The sequence below is a fragment of the Coregonus clupeaformis genome, chromosome 8 (assembly GCF_020615455.1).
Source record: "Coregonus clupeaformis isolate EN_2021a chromosome 8, ASM2061545v1, whole genome shotgun sequence".
Taxonomy (NCBI): Eukaryota; Metazoa; Chordata; class Actinopteri; order Salmoniformes; family Salmonidae; genus Coregonus; species Coregonus clupeaformis.
In genome coordinates this window covers 27,588,962-27,611,778 of record NC_059199.1, presented here as the reverse complement: position 1 = coordinate 27,611,778, position 22,817 = coordinate 27,588,962, and the positions used below count along the sequence as shown (strand labels likewise).

The 22,817-nt window shown below is 41.2% G+C and overlaps 1 protein-coding gene across 2 annotated transcripts in view; it reads left to right on the top strand.

Annotated features, from left to right (window-relative positions):
* The window catches only part of LOC121571409 (sorting nexin-27), a 62,241-nt gene that overhangs the window by 32,229 nt on the left and 7,195 nt on the right, over positions 1–22,817 (top strand). The window contains exons 9-13 of one of the 2 annotated variants that reach the window (XM_041882839.2): positions 9,369–9,518; positions 9,732–9,860; positions 11,582–11,641; positions 14,619–14,667; positions 15,241–15,413. In XM_041882839.2, coding sequence (XP_041738773.1) covers positions 9,369–9,518; positions 9,732–9,860; positions 11,582–11,641; positions 14,619–14,667; positions 15,241–15,308 — 456 coding nt within the window. In that variant the 3' untranslated portion in view covers positions 15,309–15,413. Of the gene's footprint in view, positions 1–9,368; positions 9,519–9,731; positions 9,861–11,581; positions 11,642–14,618; positions 14,668–15,240; positions 15,414–22,817 lie in introns of those variants that run through there. The other variant, XM_041882838.2, reaches the window with a different exon arrangement.

Sequence of the window (22,817 nt, the reverse complement as noted above, 5' to 3'; positions counted from 1 at the left end):
CTGCTAAAAATGGCATATATTAGATTATTATAACTCATGTGCATGTGCCTAACATACAGTATGAGAATGTGTGGGTCAATGATGTACAAGGTTTTCAAAAGTGAAAAATGTGAAAAGGGAAAACGATTTAATTTGAAACACTTTATGTTCCCTTGAGTGTTACCTATGCACTTTCAGGATTTGTTGCAAAGAATAGTTGTTAAAAACTATTTATTTTTTTATGCGATTGTTAAATTGTCCTCCTAAAAAAAGTCATTCAGTGGGACCATGAAGAACAGTTAAAAAAAAAAAAATGTTTTCTGACCATTATTTCAAACAAAGAAGAGTAAAATATGAATATATACAGTTGAAGTCGGAAGTTTACATACACCTTAGCCAAATACATTTAAACTCAGTTCTTCACCTGTTAGGATCACCACTTTATTTTAAGAATGAAGTTTACATACACTCAATTAGTATTTGGTAGCATTGCCTTTAAATTGTTTAACTTATGTCAAACATTTTGGGTAGCCTTCCACAAGCTCCCACAATAAGTTGGGTGAATTCTGGCCCATTCCTCCTGACAGAGCTGGTGTAACTGAGTCAGGTTTGTAGGCCTCCTTGCTCGCCCATGCTTTTTCAGTTCTGCCCACACATTTTTTTATAGGATTGAGGTCATGGCTTTGTGATGGCCGCTCCAATATCTTGATTTTGTTGGAAGTATGCTTGGGGTCATTGTCCATTTAGAAGACCCATTTGCGACCAAGCTTTAACTTCCTGACTGATGTCTTGAGATGTTGCTTCAATATATCCACATAATTTTCCTTCCTCATGATGCCATCTATTTTGTGAAGTGCACCAGTCCCTCCTGCAGCAAAGCACCCCCCACCGCATGATGCTGCCACCCTCGTGCTTGCAAGGTACCCCCTTTTTCCTCCAAACATAACAATGGTCAATATGGCCAAACAGTTAGATTTTTGTTTCATCAGACCAGAGGACATTTCTCCAAAAAGTACGATCTTTGTCCCCATGTGCAGTTGCAAACCGTAGTCTGGCTTTTTTATGGTGGTTTTGGAGCAGTGGCTTCTTCCTTGCTGAGTGGCCTTTCAAGTTATGTCGATATAGGACTCGTTTTACTGTCAATATAGATACTTTTGTACCTGTTTCCTCCAGCATCTTCACAAGGTCCTTTGCTGTTCTGTGATTTGATTTGCACTTTTCGCAACAAAGTACGTTCATCTCTAGGAGACAGAACGCATCTCCTTCCTGAGCGGGATTACGGATGCGTGGTCCCATGGTGTTTATACTTGCGTACTATTGTTTGTACAGATGAACGTGGTACCTTCAGGCGTTTAGAAATTGCTCCCAAGGAAGAACCAGAGTTGTGGAGGTCTACAAATTTTTTTCTGAGGTCTTGGCTGATTTCTTTTGATTTTCCCATGATGTCAAGCAAAGAGGCACTGAGTTTGAAGGTAGGCCTTGAAATACATCCACATGTACACCTCCAATTGACTAAAATGATGTCAATTAGCCTATCAGAAGCTTCTAAAGCCATGACATCTTTTTCTGAACATTTCCAAGCTGTTTAAAGGCACAGTCAACTTAGTGTATGTAAACTTCTGACCCACTGGAATTGTGATACAGTGAAATAATCTGTCTGTAAACAATTGTTGGAAAAATTACTTGTCATGCACAAAGTAGATGTCCTAACCGACTTGCCAAAACTATAGTTTGTTAACAAGAAACTTGTGGATTGGTTGAAAAACTAGTTTTAATGACTCCAACCTAAACTTCTGATTTCAACTGTACATGGTCTCAAATATTCAACATTAACAGTATAATAAATATATAAATATATATTTCACTTTTCACTGTACAACCCCTCATTTTGAATGACTGTCAACTACAACTTCTGTTAAATAAATGAAAACCATATAACATTTTACAAAAATGAATTTTTTTCTCTTATAGACTGAGCTTCTCTCTGCATTTTTGAAACAATAACATATTAATTGTTTTTTTTAACTCTAAAAACACTGGTTGTACCGAATGGTCATTGCTGGTCGCACCGCATTACTATTTTGTTATGGTGTCATTTTTTAGGCAGATCTCTCTCTCTGTTTCCCTCTTAATCAAACACACACACATTAAGAGTAAACATGGTTTCTTATTAAACAACAATGATGCCTTTTAATGCTTAATAAAATACAAAAAATGTGACTCATGATTATCACGCAGAAACATTTCATCATGAACATGACAATGAACTTCTAAAAACAGGATTAAAATGATGCATTATGATGATTTTTTGTACAATGTTAAACAATGTTAAGAATCATTATAATAAAAAATATATAAAATGCATAAAAAACAGTATTCTACATTACAATTTTAAGAAAAGTAAAATGTTTCTGTGCCATATCTTTTAAAAACATGAATCTCCACATTGCGTAGACAGTTTTTCTAATTCCAATATTAAAACATCAACAGATGTGATTAAGTTTGTGCAGAACAGTGCAAGATTAAATGTTTATGCAAACAATTCATGAGATTCAAACATAAAGACAAAGAAATTAGCACTTTCTAGCAAAAGTTATAACACAAACTCATTGAAGTTGACAATAATCAAACTTGCATTCTTAAAACAGCGTGTTTTGATGTTGTTGCGCTAGTGTGACACGAAAGCAGCCTAGTCTGTGTCGGACAACCGAGATGCTACTGAGCTGAAGGGCTCGGGCTCACTAATTATTCACTTCACATCTCCTTCATAGTAGAAGGTAATGAATGGCACAGAGGGCCAGACAAACATTCCTCACTCCATGCTGCTGCAAACAAGTGATCTGCACTTCCTCCCAATCACCTTCAGCACCTGGCCCACAAAGGGGCGGTCTTCGTAGCTGACGATGACAAATCTGCCTAGACTTTTCAGCAAGTGTTGACTTGGCCGCAGCTTCATCTTGCTGTGCCTCTGATGGTGTTCTCCTGATGGTGTTCTTCATTGAAGTTCATTTCCACAGCACAGAAATAGGTGTTGCAGATGCTTGGTCTGCTGCAGAAGCAAGACTTCTCGTTTGAGGGACAGAAAGCCACAACAGCACCTCCATGTAGGAGAAGAACAAAGATTTTGCTGCCAGTCATTAAATATAGGGTGGTAATGAATTAATTAAACAATATCTTGTTCGTCATTTGGTAAGAATCTGCTATTTTTCCGCTTGATTTCGCTAGCTAGCGACAAAATCTCGCCTGCAACTTCTCGTTTGAGGGACAGAAAGCCATAACAGCAACTCCATGTGGGAGAATAACAGCGATTTTGTCACCAGTAATTTTTAAGAAATAGTGTGGTTATTAAGTAATGAAACAACAATACCTTGCTCTTCGTTTGGCAAGAATCGCCTCTCTTGCAAGTGGGTCAGCATTTATCCGTGCTCTGAAACGTGCAGTCTTTGCTTGATAAAGGCATCTGCAAATGAAATACAGTTAAAATGCTGGGCGTATTTAAAAAAAATCAAGACTATCAAGATTAAAAGGATAGTATGTAATATTACTCGTGCGATTCTATTCGATTTTAAGAGAATCTACAAAATGTTCACTTACCTTTTTTAAGTCAATCGTGATGTGCCCCAGGCAGCACCTTCACTGTTTTGTGTAAAACTGAGTGAAACACAGCTGGATCTCTGAAGGTATTTTGCAAAGAGGCGAAGACAGGAAATTGAAGTAACACAAAATAATCACCTATCCCTTGCAACTGAGTCCGCAGTAATCTGTGTCCTGACAATAAAGGCATTTACTTGATAAACACATCTGCAAATTGACCCTCAATTAATATAGATAGATTGATTGATAGGATAGTTGTTATTTACATAAACAAATGTTCAGTATTAGCAGCTTGATGTGCACTACTATAAAACGGACAAAACACCCTTATCCTACAAAAACTGGTGTTTTTACTTAAAAGTAAACTCTGCAAAAAAAGAAACGTCCTCTCACTGTCAACTGCGTTTATTTTCAGCAAACTTAACATATGTAAATATTTGTATGAACATAACAAGATTCAACAACTGAGACATAAACTGAACAAGTTCCACAGACATGTGACTAACAGAAATTGAATAATGTGTCCCTGAACAAAGGGGGGGGAACAGTCAGAAGTAACAGTCAGTATCTGGTGTGGCCACCAGCTGCATTAAGTACTGCAGTGCATCTCCTCCTCATGGACTGCACCAGATTTGCCAGTTCTTGCTGTGAGATGTTACCCCACTCTTCCACCAAGGCACCTGCAAGTTCCCGGACATTTCTGGGGGGAATGGCCCTAGCCCTCACCCTCCAATCCAACAGGTCCCAGACGTGCTCAATGGGATTGAGATCCGTGCTCTTTGCTGGCCATGGCAGAACACTGACATTCCTGTCTTGCAGGAAATCACGCACAGAACGAGCAGTATGGCTGGTGGCATTGTCATGCTGGAGGGTCATGTCAGGATGAGCCTGCAGGAAGGGTACCACATGAGTGAGGAGGATGTCTTCCCTGTAACGCACAGCGTTGAGATTGCCTGCAATGACAACAAGCTCAGTCCGATGATGCTGTGACACACCGCCCCAGACCATGACTGACCCTCCACCTCTAAATCGATCCCGCTCCAGAGTACAGGCCTTGGTGTAACGCTCATTCCTTCAACAATAAACGCGACTCCGACCATCACCCCTGGTGAGACAAAACCGCGGCTCGTCAGTGAAGAGCACTTTTTGCCAGTCCTGTCTGGTCCAGCGACGGTGGGTTTGTGCCCATAGGCGACATTGTTGCCGGTGATGTCTGGTGAGGACCTGCCTTCCAACAGGCCTACAAGCCCTCAGTCCAGCCTCTCTCAGCCTATTGCGGACAGTCTGAACACTGATGGAGGGATTGTGCGTTCCTGGTGTAACTCGGGCAATTGTTGTTGCCATCCTGTACCTGTCCCGCAGGTGTGATGTTCGGATGTACAGATCCTTTGCAGGTGTTGTTACACGTGGTCTGTCCGTCCTGTCTCCCTGTAGCGCTGTCTTAGGCGTCTCACAGTACGGACATTGCAATTTATCGCCCTGGCCACATCTGCAGTCCTCATGCCTCCTTGCAGCATGCCTAAGGCACGTTCACGCAGATGAGCAGGGACCCTGAGCATCTTTCTTTTGGTGTTTTTCAGAGTCAGTAGAAAGGCCTCTTTAGTGTCCTAAGTTTTCATAACTGTGACCTTAATTGCCTACCGTCTGTAAGCTGTTAGTGTCTTAATAACCGTTCCACAGGTACATGTTCATTAATTGTTTATGGTTCATTGAACAAGCATGGGAAACAGTGTTTAAACCAGGGGTGTCAAACGTACGGCCCGCGGGCCGGATCAGGCCCGCAAACGGGTTTAATCCGGCCCGCGAGATGATTTTTTTTATTATTATTTTTTGTTTCTTTTTTAGTATAAAAATGCGCTGCAATTTTTCAATAAAATAAACTGCTGTTCCAATTGCGTCCACTGGATGGCGCAATAGCAATTGTGTTAAGCAAGCAAACTGTTTATACCGGGGCAGAGCAAGTAGGTCAAGCACGTGCAGCCAATGAGCTACTTTGTTTTGCCCGCGATATTTATTACGGCTTCTACTTTTAACATTATGTGCTTTGGCACCCTCATTGCCCCAATATGTCTCTGTCAAAAAAGAGAAAAGTGGACGCAGAGTGCAGAGTGTTCCAAGAAAAATGGTCATCCTATTTAATCACGGAATTGAATGGGAAAGCTGTATGTTTGGTGTGTTCAGAGCATGTTGCAGTGCTGAAAGAATATAACCTTCGTCGCCACTATGTGAGTCTTCATGCCGACAAATATGACAACTTTCAAGGACAGCGGAGATGAGAGAAGGAGAATGAACTGTTGGCGGGTCTGAAGAAACAGCAGTCTGTGTTTACTCACAGCCGAGACATCAGTGACGCTGCAGTGAAAGCTAGCTACCTCATTGCTAATGAAATCGCAGTGGCTTCAAAACCATTTAGTGAGGGTGAATTTGTAAAAACATGCATGATGAAGGCAGCGGAGATTGTGTGCCCTGAAAAGCGGCAGGCTTTTACAAATATCAGCCTGACAAGAAACACAGTTGCAGACAGGATTTCTGATCTTTCAGTGGATTTGGACAGCCAGTTGAAGCAAAAAGTAAAGTAATTTATTACGTTTTCGGTTGCAATTGATGAAAGCACGGACATTACAGATGTTGCACAACTGGCCATTTTTTCATCCGCGGAGTTGATGACACATTGACCGTCACCGAGGAGTTCGTGGAGTTGGTGCCGATGACAGATACAACGACAGCAGCTGATATTTTTACCGCACTCGTCGGCGCGCTGGACAGGGTCGGAGTGGACTGGTCCCGCGCTGTCAGCCTGGCTACAGATGGTGCGCCCTCAATGATCGGGAAAAAGGCAGGCGTTGTGACAAAGTTCAGAGAGAATCAATCTGCAAATGGAGGACGTGATTTTTTTGACTTTTCACTGTATTTTGCACCAGGAGGCTTTGTGTTGCAAGTCATTAAAGATGGATAACGTCATGAAGGTGGTCATCCAAACTGTTAATTTCATCCGATCCAGAAGCCTGAATCACCGTCAGTTTGACAGCCTTCTCAGAGAGAAAGACCACATCTATGGCCTGCCATACCACACTGAGGTAAGATGGTTAAGCCGAGGTGCTGTGCTGAGGCGTTTCTTTGATTTACGAGAAGAAATTGAACAGTTCATGGAAGAAAAGGGCAAACCAGTGTTAGAATTTCATTCCGCAGAATGGATGCCGGACCATGCATTTATGGTGGATGTTACAGAGCACCTGAATAACTTGAACAAACAGCTGTAAGGGCGCAACAAAGTTGTCACGCAGTATTATGACAGCATACGTTCTTTCAAGTTGAAGCTGTCATTGTGGGAGACGCAACTTGCCGGTGGTGATGCAGCTCACTTCCCCTGTCTGAAAAATGTGTGCGCGACCCAACATGTGGCAGACATGAAGCGGTTCAAAGATAAAATAACTGGACTGTTACGGGAGTTTGAGCAACGCTTTCAGATTTATGTTTATATGTTTTTATGTTGATGTGCTATTGTTTTTAATTGATTTTATTTTATTTGTATATTTAACCTATTCTTGACTCTGTGGTTCTTGCACTTGTTTGGGGAACAGGATTTCATTATTTTTATCTACATTTCTGCCTGAGAAATGACACCCTGATATAGTTATGTGATCTGTGATATACTTATGTGAATCACTGAGGCATTGTGTGTTTGTGTGTTCTTTGTCCTCAGAACTTTCAAATAACTTGAGGTGTTTTATGATTAATAGTGATGTTGTGCTTTTGGACACTGTCCTCAGGCTCCAGCTTTATGTTTATATGTTTTTATGTTGATGTGCTATTGTTTTTAATTGATTTTATTTTATTTGTATATTTAACCTATTCTTGACTCTGTGGTTCTTGCACTTGTTTGGGGAACAGGATTTCATTATTTTTATCTACATTTCTGCCTGAGAAATGACACCCTGATATAGTTCTGTGATCTGTGAAACAGTTCTGTTAATCACTGAGGCATTGTGTGTTCTTTTTCTTTAGAATTTTCAAATAAACTTGACGTGTTTTATGATTAATAGTGATGTTGTGCTTGTACTATTTTGGACACACTGTCCTCAGGCTCCAGCTTTATGTTGTATGTTGATCGTATTAAAACAAAGAAAACAATCTGAAGTTGTTGTTTTTAAGTTATATATACCATGATTTTTCCGGTCCGGCCCACTTGGGAATAGATTTTCCTCCATGTGGCCCCTGAGCTAAAATTAGTTTGACACCCCTGGTTTAAACCCTTTACAACAGGGTTCTTCAATTCCGGTCCTGGAGGGCCGAAACACTGTTTTTTATTTCTACCTGGTAGTTAATTGCACTCACCGGGTCCTGAAAAAGGGACATTTCTTTTTTTGCTGAGTTTAGATATGATGTATTTGTGTGTACACTAAAACATATAGATGAATAGATAACTTAATACAAAGACAAACATATTGACATCATTTAGGACAACTTCTTAATCAAATTGTGTAACCGGAATATCTAATGATCATGTTGGTTACACCGTATGACTTTTCTAATATAAACATATTTTAGAGGCAACTGCTTGTGTACCCATGTGAACACTTGACTTTGACATGAAGTATGTATCTAGAGTATCGAAATAAAATATAAGCTTTTCAGATCATTCTATATTTCTACTGGTTTTTAGCAGTCGCACCGAATGATCCGATTTTTTTAGGTAAAACCTGACAGTGGAAATGTCAACTTGTCAAACATTTACGAGAGACTTGCTAACCTTTTATTCTTAACCGAAGGGTATCTCACAGGCATCTTAATGATATCACATTCTGTCACATGAGTACCATCATGCGATTTGATCCAAAATGGTGACTTTGTCAGTCGCACCGAATGATAATCATGAAGGCAATTTTTCAAGGCAAAAGTATTTAAAACCTTTCTGCCTAAACTGTCTTACCCATACATACGTATAATGCAATAAACCCTTTAAAAAATCATGCCAGAATAATTATTCGACTGTTTTGTTATGATTTCAGATGTTTTATTAACATTTATATAGATTGCATTTGTCTTTGGACATGACTTTTTAAAAAACTTTACAGCACCGAAAGTGAGTTTTTTTTCACATTTAATCATTAACTCTTTTAGGACTCAATAAAAGAGAAAGGGCATAGTTACATAACATAAAATGTGTATAAATTGGTTGTTGATTTAGGAAAATATTTCATTTGGACACCAAAATATGCACATCACGTCATTGACCCGTGTATTGTACGTGCCTTTCTTGTCGCCGTTATCTGTCCAGTGCAGACATAATATGTAGCTAAGCAGGGTTGGTTCCTGGTCGGTCCCTGCATGGGAGACCAGATGCTGCTGGAAGTGGTGTTAGCGGGCCAGTAGGAGACACTCTCTTCCTCTGGTCTAAAAACAGATCACTTGGGGACATTGCCCTGTGTAGGGTGCCGTCTTTCAGGCGGGAGGTGGGATGTTAAACGGGTGTCGTGATTCTCTGTGGTCACTAAAGATCCCATGGCACTTATCGTAAGAGTAGTGTCCTGACTAAATTCCCAATCTGGCGCTCATACCATCATGGCCACCTAATCATTCATCCCCAGCTTCCAATTGGCTCATTCAGCCCCCTCCTCACCCCTTCAACTATTCCCCAGGTCGTTGCTGTACATGAGAATGTGTTCCAAGTCAATTTACCAGTTAAAATATGGGTTAAATAAATAAAAAATACATTAATGTGTATATTGAATGTGTGCGTGCCTGTTTTGGTGCCTACCTGTGTGGTTGATGGCAGTCTGTCTCATGTCTGTCAGTACCTGAGTCTGCTTCGCTCCTGTGAGGGCTACAACGAGGTCATGTTCCCCCACTGCGCCTGTGACTCCCGGAGGAAGGGCCACGTCATCACGGCCATCAGCATGCACCACTTCAAACTGCACGCCTGCACAGAGGATGGCACGCTTGAGGTGAGTGAGATTGGAGTGTGTGTGTGTGTGTGTGTGTGTGTGTGTGTGTGTGTGTGTGTGTGTGTACACTGACTTTTACTGTGTGTGTGTGTGTGTGTGTCCCATGGTTCTCTCACATACAGAACAAAAGGAAAATTATTTGAGTGTGTGTCTGTGTACACGCTGGCTCATACTCTGTGCATGTACTGACCATTCTCTCTCCCGCCCCATCAGAACCAGGTGATAGCATTTGAGTGGGTGGAGATGCAGCGCTGGGACACTGACGAGGAAGGCATGGCGTTTTGCTTTGAGTATGCCAAGGGGGAGAAGAAACCTCGCTGGGTCAAGATCTTCACACCATACGTGAGTCTACAATACACAATAAACAGACAAAACACACTAGGACAGCTCACATAGATCGCTGCGTTAAGATAGCCAACCATCAATGGAATATAACAGGATGTAGAAATTGAGGGTGTGGAGTCTGTCCCAAATGGCGTACTACTTTTGACCAGGGCTTTGGGAATAGGGTGCCATTTTGGACGTAGACATCGTTGATAAAAATCTATACTGACAAAAATATAAACGCAACATGTAAAGTGTTGGTCCCATGTATCATGAGCTTAAATAAAATTACCCAGAAATGTTCCATATGCACATAAAGCTTATTTATCTCAAATGTTGTGCACAAATTTGTTTACATCCCTGTTCGTGAGCATTTCTCCTTTGCCAATTTAATCCATCCACCTGACAGGAGTGGCATATCAAGAAGCTAATTAAACAGCATGATCATTACACAGGTGCACCTTGTGCTGGGGACAATAAAATATTTGCAGTTTTGTCTCACAACACAATGCCACAGATGTCTCAAGTTTTGAGGGAGCATGCAATTGTCATGCCGACTAAAGGAATGTCCACGAGCTGTTGCGAGATAATTAATGTTCACTTCTCTACCATAAGCCGCCTCCGTTGTTTTAGAGAATTTGGCAGTACGTCCAACCGACATCACAACCGCAGACCATGTGTAACCACGCCAGCCCAGGATCTCCACATCCAGCTTCTTCACCTGCAGGACCATCTGAGACCAGCCACCCAGACAGCTGATGAAACTGTGGGTTTGAACAAACAAAGAATTTCAGCACAAACTGTCAGAAACTGTCAGGGAAGCTCGTCTGCGTGCTCGTCATCCTCACCAGGGTCTTAACCTGACTGCAGTTAGATGTTGTAACCGACTTCAGTGGGCAAATGCTCACCTTCGATGGCCACTGGCATGCTGGAGAAGTGTGCTCTTCACGGATGAATCCCGGTTTCAACTGTATCAGGCAGATGGCAGACAGCGTATGTATATGGCGTCGTGTGGGCGAGCGGTTTGCTGATGTCAACGTTGTGAACAGAGTGCCCCATGGTGGCGGTGGGGTCATGGTATGGGCAGGCATAAGCTACGGACAACAAACACAATTGCATTTTATCGATGCAATTTGAATGCACAGAGATACCGTGACGAGATCCTGAGGCCCATTGTCGTCCCATTCTTCCGCCGCCATCACCTCATGTTTCAGCATGATAATGCACAGCAGGATCTGTACACAATTTCTGTAAGCTGAAAATGTCCAAGTTCTTCCATGGCCAGCATACTCACCAGGCATGTCACCCATTGAGCATGTTTGGGGTGCTCTGGATCGACCTGTACGACAGCGTGTTCCAGTTCCCGCCAATATCCAGCAACTTCGCACAGCCATTGAAGAGGAGTGGGACAACATTCCAAAGGCCACAATCAACAGCCTCTATGCGAAGGAGATGTGTCGCGCTGCATGAGGCAAATGGTGGTCACACTAGATACTGACTGGTTTTCTGATCCACGCCCCTACATTTTAAAAAAGGTATCTGTGACTAACAGATACCTTTTTAAGTAATGTGAAATCCATAGATAAGGGCCTAATTAATTAATTTAAATTGACGGATTTCCTTATATGAACTGTAACTCAGTAAAATCTTTGAAATTGTTGAATGTTGCATTTTTAATATTTTTGTTCAGTGTATTTGGAACAGTTCCTTCTAACAGTGTGTTTGTCGTCTCTCCCCAGTTCAACTACATGCACGAGTGTTTCGAGAGGGTCTTCTGTGAGCTCAAGTGGAGGAAACAGGTAAGAGTCACACCCTTCCTTCTCCTCCAATACACAACTAATTGGCTGTATCTCAAATGGCACCTTATTCTCTTTATAGTGCACTACATTTGACAAGGGCCCTCATTAACCGGTCAACAAATGGTTAAATTTTTTCCAAACAGTAGAATTATGTGACCAACTGGAAATACTATGCATGCATACAAGGAACAGATTTTTTTCATTACGAGCTTAATGGAAACATGCAACAATAGCATGCCTATTGTCTTACAGTCAAAAGTCTATAGACTATTATTGAACATGCAACTCCTGTAATGAAGCAGCTAATAAAACGTCATTTTCAAACATTTGCCAAAATGCAATTCTAAATAGCGTACCTAATGTGAGCTGTTCCATATGTGACAGTTTGAAACTTAGAAAGCTGGGGAATCTAATAGCAACACCTAGGATAAGTTGCTAATATGACTAGGATTGTGCCTTTTTGCTTCTGGACAACAAGAGAAAGTTGATATGAAAACCAATAGAACAGTAGTGTCTTTATAAATGAATTGGAGGCGCGCTTGAATTAAGAGTTGAATAAAAATAGTAGCTATTTATAATCGTGCCATCCCCAGACATTTTTGCACACGATTGCATTTACAATTACTATTTTTTGTGCAATGCACAATGACTGGGTTTATAAAAGCATGTTTCAGTACCAGCTTTTTGAGGTGCTCTCACGCTGGCTGACTGGTGGTAAGCTATTCCACTCCTCAAATTAGGCTCTCTGTATGCTGTGTGCGTGTGATGAATAAGATGCATGACGACTAACAAAAATACACACGCACCAATTTAATTCCACAAATTATGCAAATGTACCTACAGTTGAAGTCGGAAGTTTACATATACACCTTAGCCTAATACATTTAAACTCAGTTTTTCACAATTCCTGACATTTAATCCTAGTGAAAAATCCCTGTCTTAGGCCAGTTAGGATCGCCACTTTATTTTAAGAATGTGGAATGTCAGAATAATAGTAGAGAGGATGATTTATTTCAGCTTTTATTTCTTTCATCACATTCCCAGGGGGTAAGAAGTTTACATACTCAATTAGTATTTGGTAGCATTGCCTTTAAATTGTTTAACTTGGGTCAAACGTTTCGGGTAGCCTTCCACAAGCTTCCCACAATAAGTTGGGTGAATTTTGGCCCATTCCTCCTGACAGAGCTGGTGTAACTGAGTCAAGTTTGTAGGCCTCCTTGCTCGCATACGCTTTTTCAGTTCTGCCCACACATTTTCTATAGGATTGAGGTCAGGGCTTTGTGATGGCCACTCCAATACCTTGACTTTGTTGTCCTTAAGCCATTTTGCCACAACTTTGGAAGTATGCTCCGGGTCATTGTCCATTTGGAAGACCCATTTGCGACCAAGCTTTAACTTCCTGACTGATGTCTTGAGATGTTGCTTCAATATATCCACATAATTTTCCTTCCTCATGATGCCACCTATTTTTTTATGGCGGTTTTGGAACAGTGGCTTCTTCCTTGCTGAGCGGCCTTTCAGGTTATTTCGATATAGGACTTGTTTTACTGTGGATATAGATACTTTTGTACCTGTTTCCTCCAGCATCTTCACAAGGTCCTTTGCTGTTGTTCTGGGATTGATTTGCACTTTTCGCACCAAAGTACGTTCATCTCTAGGAGACAGAACGCATCTCCTTCCTGAGCGGTATGACTGCTGCGTGGTCCCATGGTGTTTATACTTGCGTACTATTGTTTGTACAGATGAACGTGGTACCTTCAGGCATTTGGAAATTGCTCCCAAGGATGAACTAGATCTTGGCTGATTTCTTTTGATTTTCCCATGATGTAAAGCAAAGAGGCACTGAGTTTGAAGGTAGGCCTTGAAATACATCCACAGGTACACCTCCAATTGACTCAAATGATGTCAATTAGCCTATCAGAAGCTTCTAAAGCCATGACATCATTTTCTGGAATTTTCCAAGCTGTTTTAAGGCACAGTCAACTTAGTGTATGTAAACTTCTGACCCACTGGAATTGTGATACAGTGAATTATAAGTGAAAATAATCTGTCTGTAAACAATTGTTGGAAAAATTACTTGTCATGCACAAAGTAGATGTCCTAAACGACTTGCCAAAACTTTTTGTTAACAAGAAATTTGTGGAGTGGTTGAAAAACTAGTTTTAATGACTCCAACCTAAGTGTATGTAAACTTCCGACTTCAACTGTATATAGACCCATAAGCATGACCGGTCAACCATTAGTATCCCTAGTTTTAAAGCTAGTTTCCTGCAATTCTATGCATTTTGCCATGGCTAATGCAGTGTTCTTTTGATCAAACATAATAACAAAGTTAATACTGCTAAATTCATTGTTATTTTTTATTATTCTCCCTGACTGTCTAGATTTTTTGTTGGTGATTATTAGTTCTCAAAGATTCTAGTGTAAAAAAATCTATAGGTCCATTATCTTTTCTACATACTTTATATCTGGTTTAAGTTTACTGAAAAAGTTTTTAATTTTTTCACACTGTTTAGACTTAGGCAACCTGAAAAAAGGGACTTAAGCGACCCACCCAAAGATTACAATGGCAGAAATATTCCTGAATAGGATGCGTGCCATTGTCTTACAATGTTAAATAAAATAATAATAAATGTTTTATTGTCATACACCGGATAGGTGCGTTGAAATGTTGTTTTACAGAGTCAGCCATAGTAGTATGGCGCCCCTGGAGCAAATTAGGGATAAGTGCCTTGCTCAAGGAGACATTGACAGATTTTTACCTTGTCGGCTCAGGTATTCGAACCAGCAACCTTACAGTTACTGGCCTAACGCTCTAACTGCTTGGCTACCTACCGCCCTCACCATTGTATATCATCACCATTGTAAGAGTTTTAGACAATGGATTTTACAACATTAGGCACACTGTCTATTTCCCTCTCTCTCCGCCGATGGTTCTTTTCTCACACTCTTCCTCCTTTCCCTATCCACATGTTAGGTTGAAGAGGAGGCCTCTGACAAAGACAACCAGAACTGCAGTAACAATGGTAAGTGTGCTCTGGAAAGCCTTGTTGTCCAACATAAACCACATGAACCTTTCACAATGCTGCTGTTTCCAGTACAGAGTGGATGTGAGAGAAATACTGATTTTACGAGTTGTAACAGTCCACTATACTTAGTGACATGAAAGCTTAAAGCACCCCCGTCCAACATTCCCAGTAGGTAAGAATGAGTGAGAACAGAACAAAGTTGATCATCTCCTGAGGTGAGGTGTACAGGAGCACATATACAGGTGTATTCTTATGAGCATAAAAGAACAGCAGCCATGTGATCCACATCAAGGTCACTTCCTTCCCAGGTACAAAGTTGAATAGACACAGACTGACAGGTATTTACCCTGTGGGAGACTGTCATACAGCAAAGGCAAATTAACAGTAAAGACAAGTGAACAGCAAAATAATGTGAATAGCAAAGGAAAGTGAACAGCAAATTAACAGGAAAGGTAAAGAGCAGCAAAGGCAAGTAACCAGCAAAAGCAGAAGTGTAGAGTGGACACTGTCTTCACTGTCAGGAAGTGAAAGCGTTTGAGTTTGGTGTCTTGAACCTCCTCTCTATTCTAGAATATCTCCCTGCTCTGGAGACACAGAAGGGATGGCGCCATCTAGGGGGCGAGATCGCCACATCCTAAATACTCCACCACCAGAACAAGAATCGGTCCACTCACGCCATCACAGCCACAACCGAGAATGCCATCTGCAAAAGAAACTAAAAAAAACTAAAAACGACAAGCTGACAAAAAGATAACTGAGGTGATCCACTCCCCAAATGACAACTGGAAACTGATTTTAAAATCACACAAACCCAGGAATTCTCAGATAGACGACGAGCAATGAAGGAAAAAAACATTGTCATTACTAGATGTTCATAGAATAGCATATAATTTTTCCTCCATGCATCACCCCTCCGACATGGGGCGGGACACTAGCTGAGTTCTGCCACCCCACTGGTTGAGGAAACAGAACAGTACAGTTCGATTGGTCAAGGTTCACAGCAGCCTGCGACACCATTGGACGAAGGGAACTCTTTGACGCGATCAACCGATGAAACGCCAGCGAGGAAGCCAGCCGACATCTGCGATGAGATTGTGACAGCCAGTTCTGCAACACGTTTGGCCCGGGCCAATGCCTTCAATGTGCCTGTGGTCTACTGAACTGCAAGCTGACATGCAGGGAAACAAGATAGGTGGGCGGGACACCATTGTCACTGGCAATTCTAAAATGGGAGAGACCATGGTTTTCTCTGATGCTGGACATTATCAGATTGATTATGTTTTCTGGGTAAGGGGGTTAAGAAACAGAAGGTTATCTGTCAAAAGCTGTAGGCTATAAAAAATTGTTTTGCACTCTATAAGCTCCCAGTAATTAATTGTGTGGTTTACCTAAGAAATTACTGGGAGCTTATACGATGCTATGAAAAGGTATTTGCCCCCTTTCTAATTTTCTCTACTTTTGCCTATTTGTGATACTGAATGTTATCAGATCTTCAACCAAAACCTAATATTAGATTAAGGGAACATAAGTGAACAAATAACACAACAATTACATATTTATTTCATAAACAAAGTTATGCAACACCCAATTCCCCTGTGTGAAAAAGTAATTGCCCCCTTACACTCAATAACTGGTTGTGCCACCTTTAGCTGCAATGACTCCAACCAAATGGTGTGGCAGGACTTGAAACGAGCAGTTCATGCTTGAAAACCCACTCTTCCAAGCAGTTCTGCCTGGAAGAGTGGGCCAAAATTCCTCCACAGCGACTGATCAACAACTACAGGAAGCATTTGGTTGGAGTCATTGCAGCTAAAGGTGGCACAACCAGTTATTGAGTGTAAGGGGGCAATTACTTTTTCACACAGGGGAATTGGGTGTTGCATAACTTTGTTCATGAAATAAATATGTAATTGTTGTTATTTGTTCACTTATGTTCCCTTTATCTAATATTAGGTTTTGGTTGAAGATCTGATAACATTCAGTATCACAAATATGCAAAAGTAGAGAAAATTAGAAAGGGGGCAAATACTTTTTCATAGCACTGTATATGTGTGCATCTGTCTTTATTTTTATAGCCTACAGTTTACTCGCTGTTAGTCAGCAGCTAACTAACTTTTTGGGGTCTGCGCCAGCTCATGCTTTTCAAAAGCATAGGAAACAAAAGTAAACTGACTGGAGATGCAAGGGTTTATTGTGTTTGTTCATAAAAACATTACGGCTATGTTTTTGAAAAACCTGCTGAAGTGATAGATTAATATAAGAAGAGCTCAACTAATTCCTTTCTTATTCTAACCGTGTGGAAAGCTTCCTTGGCTTCTCATCCTTGCTCTATTTTTCACATTTTCTAACCTATCTAACACACTCTTGTCTAGAATGATGTCTGTTGGCAGTTCACCACCGAAAGAGTGAACATTTATCCCCTTAAAATGTTTGTGGTGATTCAGCAGAATCTCTAAGTTCGGAGGTAAAATTGTGTTTTTCGTCAAAGTGTTGTTGCCATCTATTGAATGAAGTCGGGGCTTGACCTTGTGAACTAAACGTTCAGAGAAACTAGAAACCAGCTAATATTTCCCCCACTCCGAGTATTGATCAACATACAGACAGGAATGGAAGTACAGTGTGTTGCTGTGCGTGTTTGGGTGCAGTGCCTATCGCAGCCAGCAGAGAGCGGTAGAGTACTACTAGAGTACTACACTGTACTACTGAGTCGAGTCAGTATTGAGCAGACATAGAGAAAGAGGTCTTCCAGGACACTCCATAGAGATTGCTCAGCTGGGCTCTGTAAATCAACCACTAAGTACTGCTCTACAGTTTGTCTATTAACCGTGTCAGGAGGACAGATGGTGTGTGTGCACCTGTGCGTATAAGTGGGGCCATGGCCACAGTTATGATGCAGGTTGTCTCTCTGCCCCTCATTGCTCCAGTATTAGGGTGGTGTGAGCATGCGTGTCCAGGGGCATATTCATTACGCCGATTCTGTTGCAAAACCTGTCGCAAACGGAATGAAACTGGGAGGGACCTACCTGAATTTGTTATATATATATATATACCGTACCAGTCAAATGTTTGGACACACCTACTCATTCAAGGGTTTTTCTTTATTTTCACTATTTTCTACATAGTAGAATAATAGTGAAGACATCAAAACTATTAAATAACACATGGAATCATGTAGTAACCAAAAAAGTGTTAAACAAATCAAAATATATTTTATATTTGAGATTCTTCAACAACAAAAAAACTTTGCCTTGATGACAGCTTGGCACACTCTTGGCATTCTCTCAACCAGCTTCACCTGGAATTATTTTCCAACAGTCTTGAAGGAGTTCCCACATATGCTGAGCACTTATTGGCTGCTTTTCCTTCACTCTGGGGTCCGACTCATTTCAAACCATCTCAATTGGGTTGAGGTTGGTGGATTGTGGAGGCCAGGTCATCTGATGCAGCACTCCATCACTCTCCTTCTTGGTAAAATAGCCCTTACACAGCCTGGAGGTGTGTTGGGTCATTGTCCTGTTGAAAAACTAATGATAGTCCCACTAAGCCCAAACCAGATGGGATGGCGTATCGCTGCAGAATGCTGTGGTAACCATGCTGGTTAAGTGTGCCTTGAATTCTAAATAGATCACAGACAGTGTCACCAGCAAAGCACCCCCACACCATAACACCTCCTCCTCCATCCTTCACGGTAGGAACTACACATGCAGAGAGCATCCGTTCACCCACAACGCATCTCACAAAGACACAGCGGTTGGAACCAAAAATCTCCAATTTGGACTCCAGACCAAAGGCCACATTTCCACCACGTCCATTGCTCATGTTTCTTGGCCCAAGCAGGTCTCTTCTTATTATTGGTGTCCTTTAGTAGTGGTTTCTTTGCAGCAATTCGACCATGAAGCCCTGATTCACACAGTCCCCTCTGAACAGTTGATGTTGAGATGTGTCTACGACTTGAACTCTGTGAAGCATTTATTTGGGCTGCAATTTCTGAGGCTGGTAACTCTAATGAACTTATCCTCTGCAGCAGAGGTAACTCTGGGTCTTCCATTCCTATGGTGGTTCTCATGAGAGCCAGTTTCATCATAGCGCTTGCTGGTTTTTGCGACTGCACTTGAAGAAACGTTCAAAGTTCCTTCATGTCTTAAAGTAATGTCTCTGCTTATTTGATCTGTTCTTGCCATAATATGGACTTGGTCTTTTACCAAATAGGGGTATCTTCTGTATACCCCCCCTACCTCGTCACAACACAACTAATTGACTGAAACGCATTAAGAAGGAAATAAATTCCACAAATTAACTTTTAAGAAGGAACACCTGTTAATTGAAATGCATTCCAGGTGACTACCTCATGAAGCTGGTTGAGAGTGCCAAGAGTGTGCAAAGCTGTCATCAAGGCAAAGGGTGGCTATTTTGAAGAATCTCAAATATAAAAAATATTTTGATTTGTTTAACACTTTTTTGTTCAATATATGATTTATATATGTGTTATTTCATAGTGTTGATGTCTTCACTATTATTCTACAATGTAGGAAATAGTAAAAATAAAGAAAAACCCTGGAATGAGAAGCTGTGTCCCAAATTTTGACTGGTAATATATATATATATATATATATATATATATATATATATATATATATATATATATATATATATATATATATATATATATATATATATATCCTGATGTAGTGCACTTCTTTTGACTATGGGCTCCGGTCAAAAGTAGTGCACTACATAGGCAATAGGGTCCCACTTGGAACGTAACCTAGAGAGGGTTGTGCAGGGTGACAGCTTTGCAGATAGATTGATGGGAGGCATTTCCCCACCCCTAGCGAGCGCTGCCTTGCAGCCTGTTCAGGCTGTGTAAGGTTAGCTCACACCCCTCCCATGCCTCAGCCGCTCTCTCCTCCTCCCTCTCTGTAGCAGAAACTGTTGAAATGAAGGATATTACTAAAGTTTGACAGGTGTAAGATATTACCATTCTTAATTGCATGGTTCTGCACTGCTTGCCTCCCGAGAGAATGACCAATGACAAAACGATACACTAGCATTTCCATTATAAACACCACCGCTGCATTCTGAAAGAAATGCTGAAGATGTGCAATTGAGGTGCTGCCTATTCGTTTTGACAGCCGGAGTAATAGCCAATTTAGAGATGGATGACCTAAAGATAGCAGATGCTCTACCAAAACGTGTGTGTTTTTGAGAGAGGGGAGAGCGACAACGAGCAGGTGTGTGTGTGTAAGTGTGTGCATCCGTTCTGCGTGCCAGTGTTCCGTTCCTCCACTCCAGATTAGTCTGCCATCAGACTAGATGTGGTTGCCTTAGCAGCACCACGCTGTCTGAGCATGCCCAGTCTAGCCTCGCCCCAGACCACGTAACAAAACTGACTCACTCACCTTTATAACATATTCATGTTAATGTTCTTTAATGTTTTGATGTCGTCGCGATGGTATGTGTTCTTGTGAAAAAGCATTTGACAGTCTACGTCCCTAGGCTGTAGCAGGTGCTGTCTGTTGGCTCTCATACCCTGGAAATACAGGGGCACATGCATACAAATTCACATACACAGGTGCACACACTTGTATGTAGAGTGGAGTGGGGTGTCCTAGTTGTCAGCGGTCCGTCGTCATGGTTACAGGGAGTAGGAGCCAGTGAGATGCCAGGGATGCTGTCTTTGTGACTAATTTGCTCCGAGCTATAATAACGCTAGTCACCTGTGCTTACTTTGCTGCATCTCTATAATGTCAGTTTACGTCCGTTCTAAGAGAATAATCATGTCTCCCCGATCGAATGTATTTCAAAAGGTCTTTCACCCCTCTACCTTTTGTTGCGGTATTATTAAAAGGTCAGTGTCCTCCTCTGATAGCAGCTTGACACTGTTGTTGTAGATTCAGCCACCACTACATTACCATAAGCGTGGAAAACGCCACCCTTTTGAACGCAACAACGCCACTCCAGGGCCACGGTCAGTAGCCAAACGGTGTTGAACATTGTGGATAGAAATGTCATAAATAGAGCCGTTATGACTCCTTATTCTACATTTCAGGGAGGGGTGTTTGTTCTACATACTGTGTTTATATCTGAACGTTCCAAAATGTTTTGCCCTGCTGAAAACACCCCAGCATTAAAGGATATCACATGCTTCTTTCCACTTGAGCTAGGCGTTCTAAACGACTAATCTAACATGGAGATGTAAGTGCTGTTTTCTGAGTGTTAGCCTTCTTTGTGTAGGTAAAACATGGATTTCTGTACTTTACGTTTCAGATGAGCAGGGCTTTTGTTCTATGGCAGGTACAGTAGGCAACATTAAAACCTAGATGTGTTCAGCATAACTTGTAAATGATTGCAAAAAATGTCCTTTGGATAAAAATGCACTCTTTCTCTCGATTTGAAAACTTAAAATTATTTCAGCAAATGATTAAAGATGTGGGAAATCATAGTGTAGTGTGCTAGTGCCACTGTTGGTCATTTATTTTGTGTGGGGTATTTGGGGAAGCAAGAGCTAACTTAAATATACATCGAGTCAAGTTATGGAAGTTATGCAGTGCTGCATTTACTCATCAAACTAAAGGCATGAATAAACAACTGATACTGAAACACAAAATGGAAAGTTTTATATCTTGAAATATATGAAGGTTTAATAACCAATTTAAAAAGGAAAAAAAATAACAGGTTTGGAAATGTCATGTAGAGTAAAACATTGTAACATTATTTTAAATAAAATTATATATTGAAGAAAAATGTTTTGAAAATGTTTTGTTTACTGTACTTTTATTCCTGTTCATCCCTAGGGTAAAGACCATCATTGATTGTGGTCACACACACGCACACGCACTTGCATGCTGAATGGTAAATTGGCAATTAGCTCAATTTGTTGTTGGAACGACTCATTACCTCCTACTGTCATTTTGATAAAGTACTCAGGTGGTGCTTATCAATGCATGGATCGTTATTCACCACAGGGACATCACTGATGTCTGGGTTCTGCTCCTGTGAAGTCTTCATTACCCTCCTGGGCAGGGATGGACTGGCCAAAGGTCAATTCTGGAAAATGCCAGATGGGCTGGTCCATCTTTAGCCCAGTAGACCTATCTAAATATATGTATTTTTTGTGGGTCGGTGTGGGGGCCTCAAAGGGATAAAATGGGCCGATATGTTAGAAATGCCCAGGCCGATTTCTGGTCCCAGTCTATCCCTGCTGCTGGGGTGATCAGTAACTTTTCTGACTGTTGATCGCTCTTTCAAAAAGTCAGATTTATCAAACCTGTCAGAATAGTGCCCAAAAACACCTGTAGTAGGGAACACTGACAAAGATTCAAGTTTCGATGGGCACTCCCTGCAAAGGTCTTTATTATAATGTAATTGTGCTGTCAGTCAGTCATACATTACCATGCTTCTGTGATGGCACTATGACTTAAGGCAGCTTGTTAGGCATAGCACAGGTGAAATGGAGTCTTATCTGAGAAAAAAAACTGTTACACAAATTATCCAGAATTGCTCATGTGATCCTTGATCGCTCACTCCCCCTTAGCCTTAACAAATGGCTTATTTGGATTTCTCATTATGGTAGAGGAATTTGGTTTGTTCAGGTAGATTATATAGGGCTCAGGGGCCAATCGAAGATTAGAGCAGTCAGCAGTGCAGCTCTGATCGAGAGGCTGCAGCTGTATGTCAAACCTGGCACCCCAGTGGTAATGGTCCCCAATGAAGTCCCCGCTGAGTCTCAAATGGCACCCTATTCCCTACAAAGGCTGTGTTTACACAGGCAGGCCAATTCTGATCTTTTGACAATAATTGGACAAAAGATCAGAATTGGGTTGCCTGTCTAAACATTTACATTTACATTTTAGTAATTTAGCTGACGCTCTTATCCAGAGCGACTTACAGTTAGTGAGTGCATACATTTTCATACCGGCCCCCTGTGGGAATCGAACCCACAACCCTGGCGTTGCAAGCGCCATGCTCTACCAACTGAGCCAAACACAGCCATTTTGCACTACTTTTGACCAGAGCCCAAATGGGCCCTTGTAAAAAGTAGTGTACTATATAGGGAATTACGTAGTTAACATTTACCTAACAGTACATTTTAGGTTGTCAGTGATAAATAGTGCTGAGCGATTAGTGCTTTTTGAGGTCGTTATAAT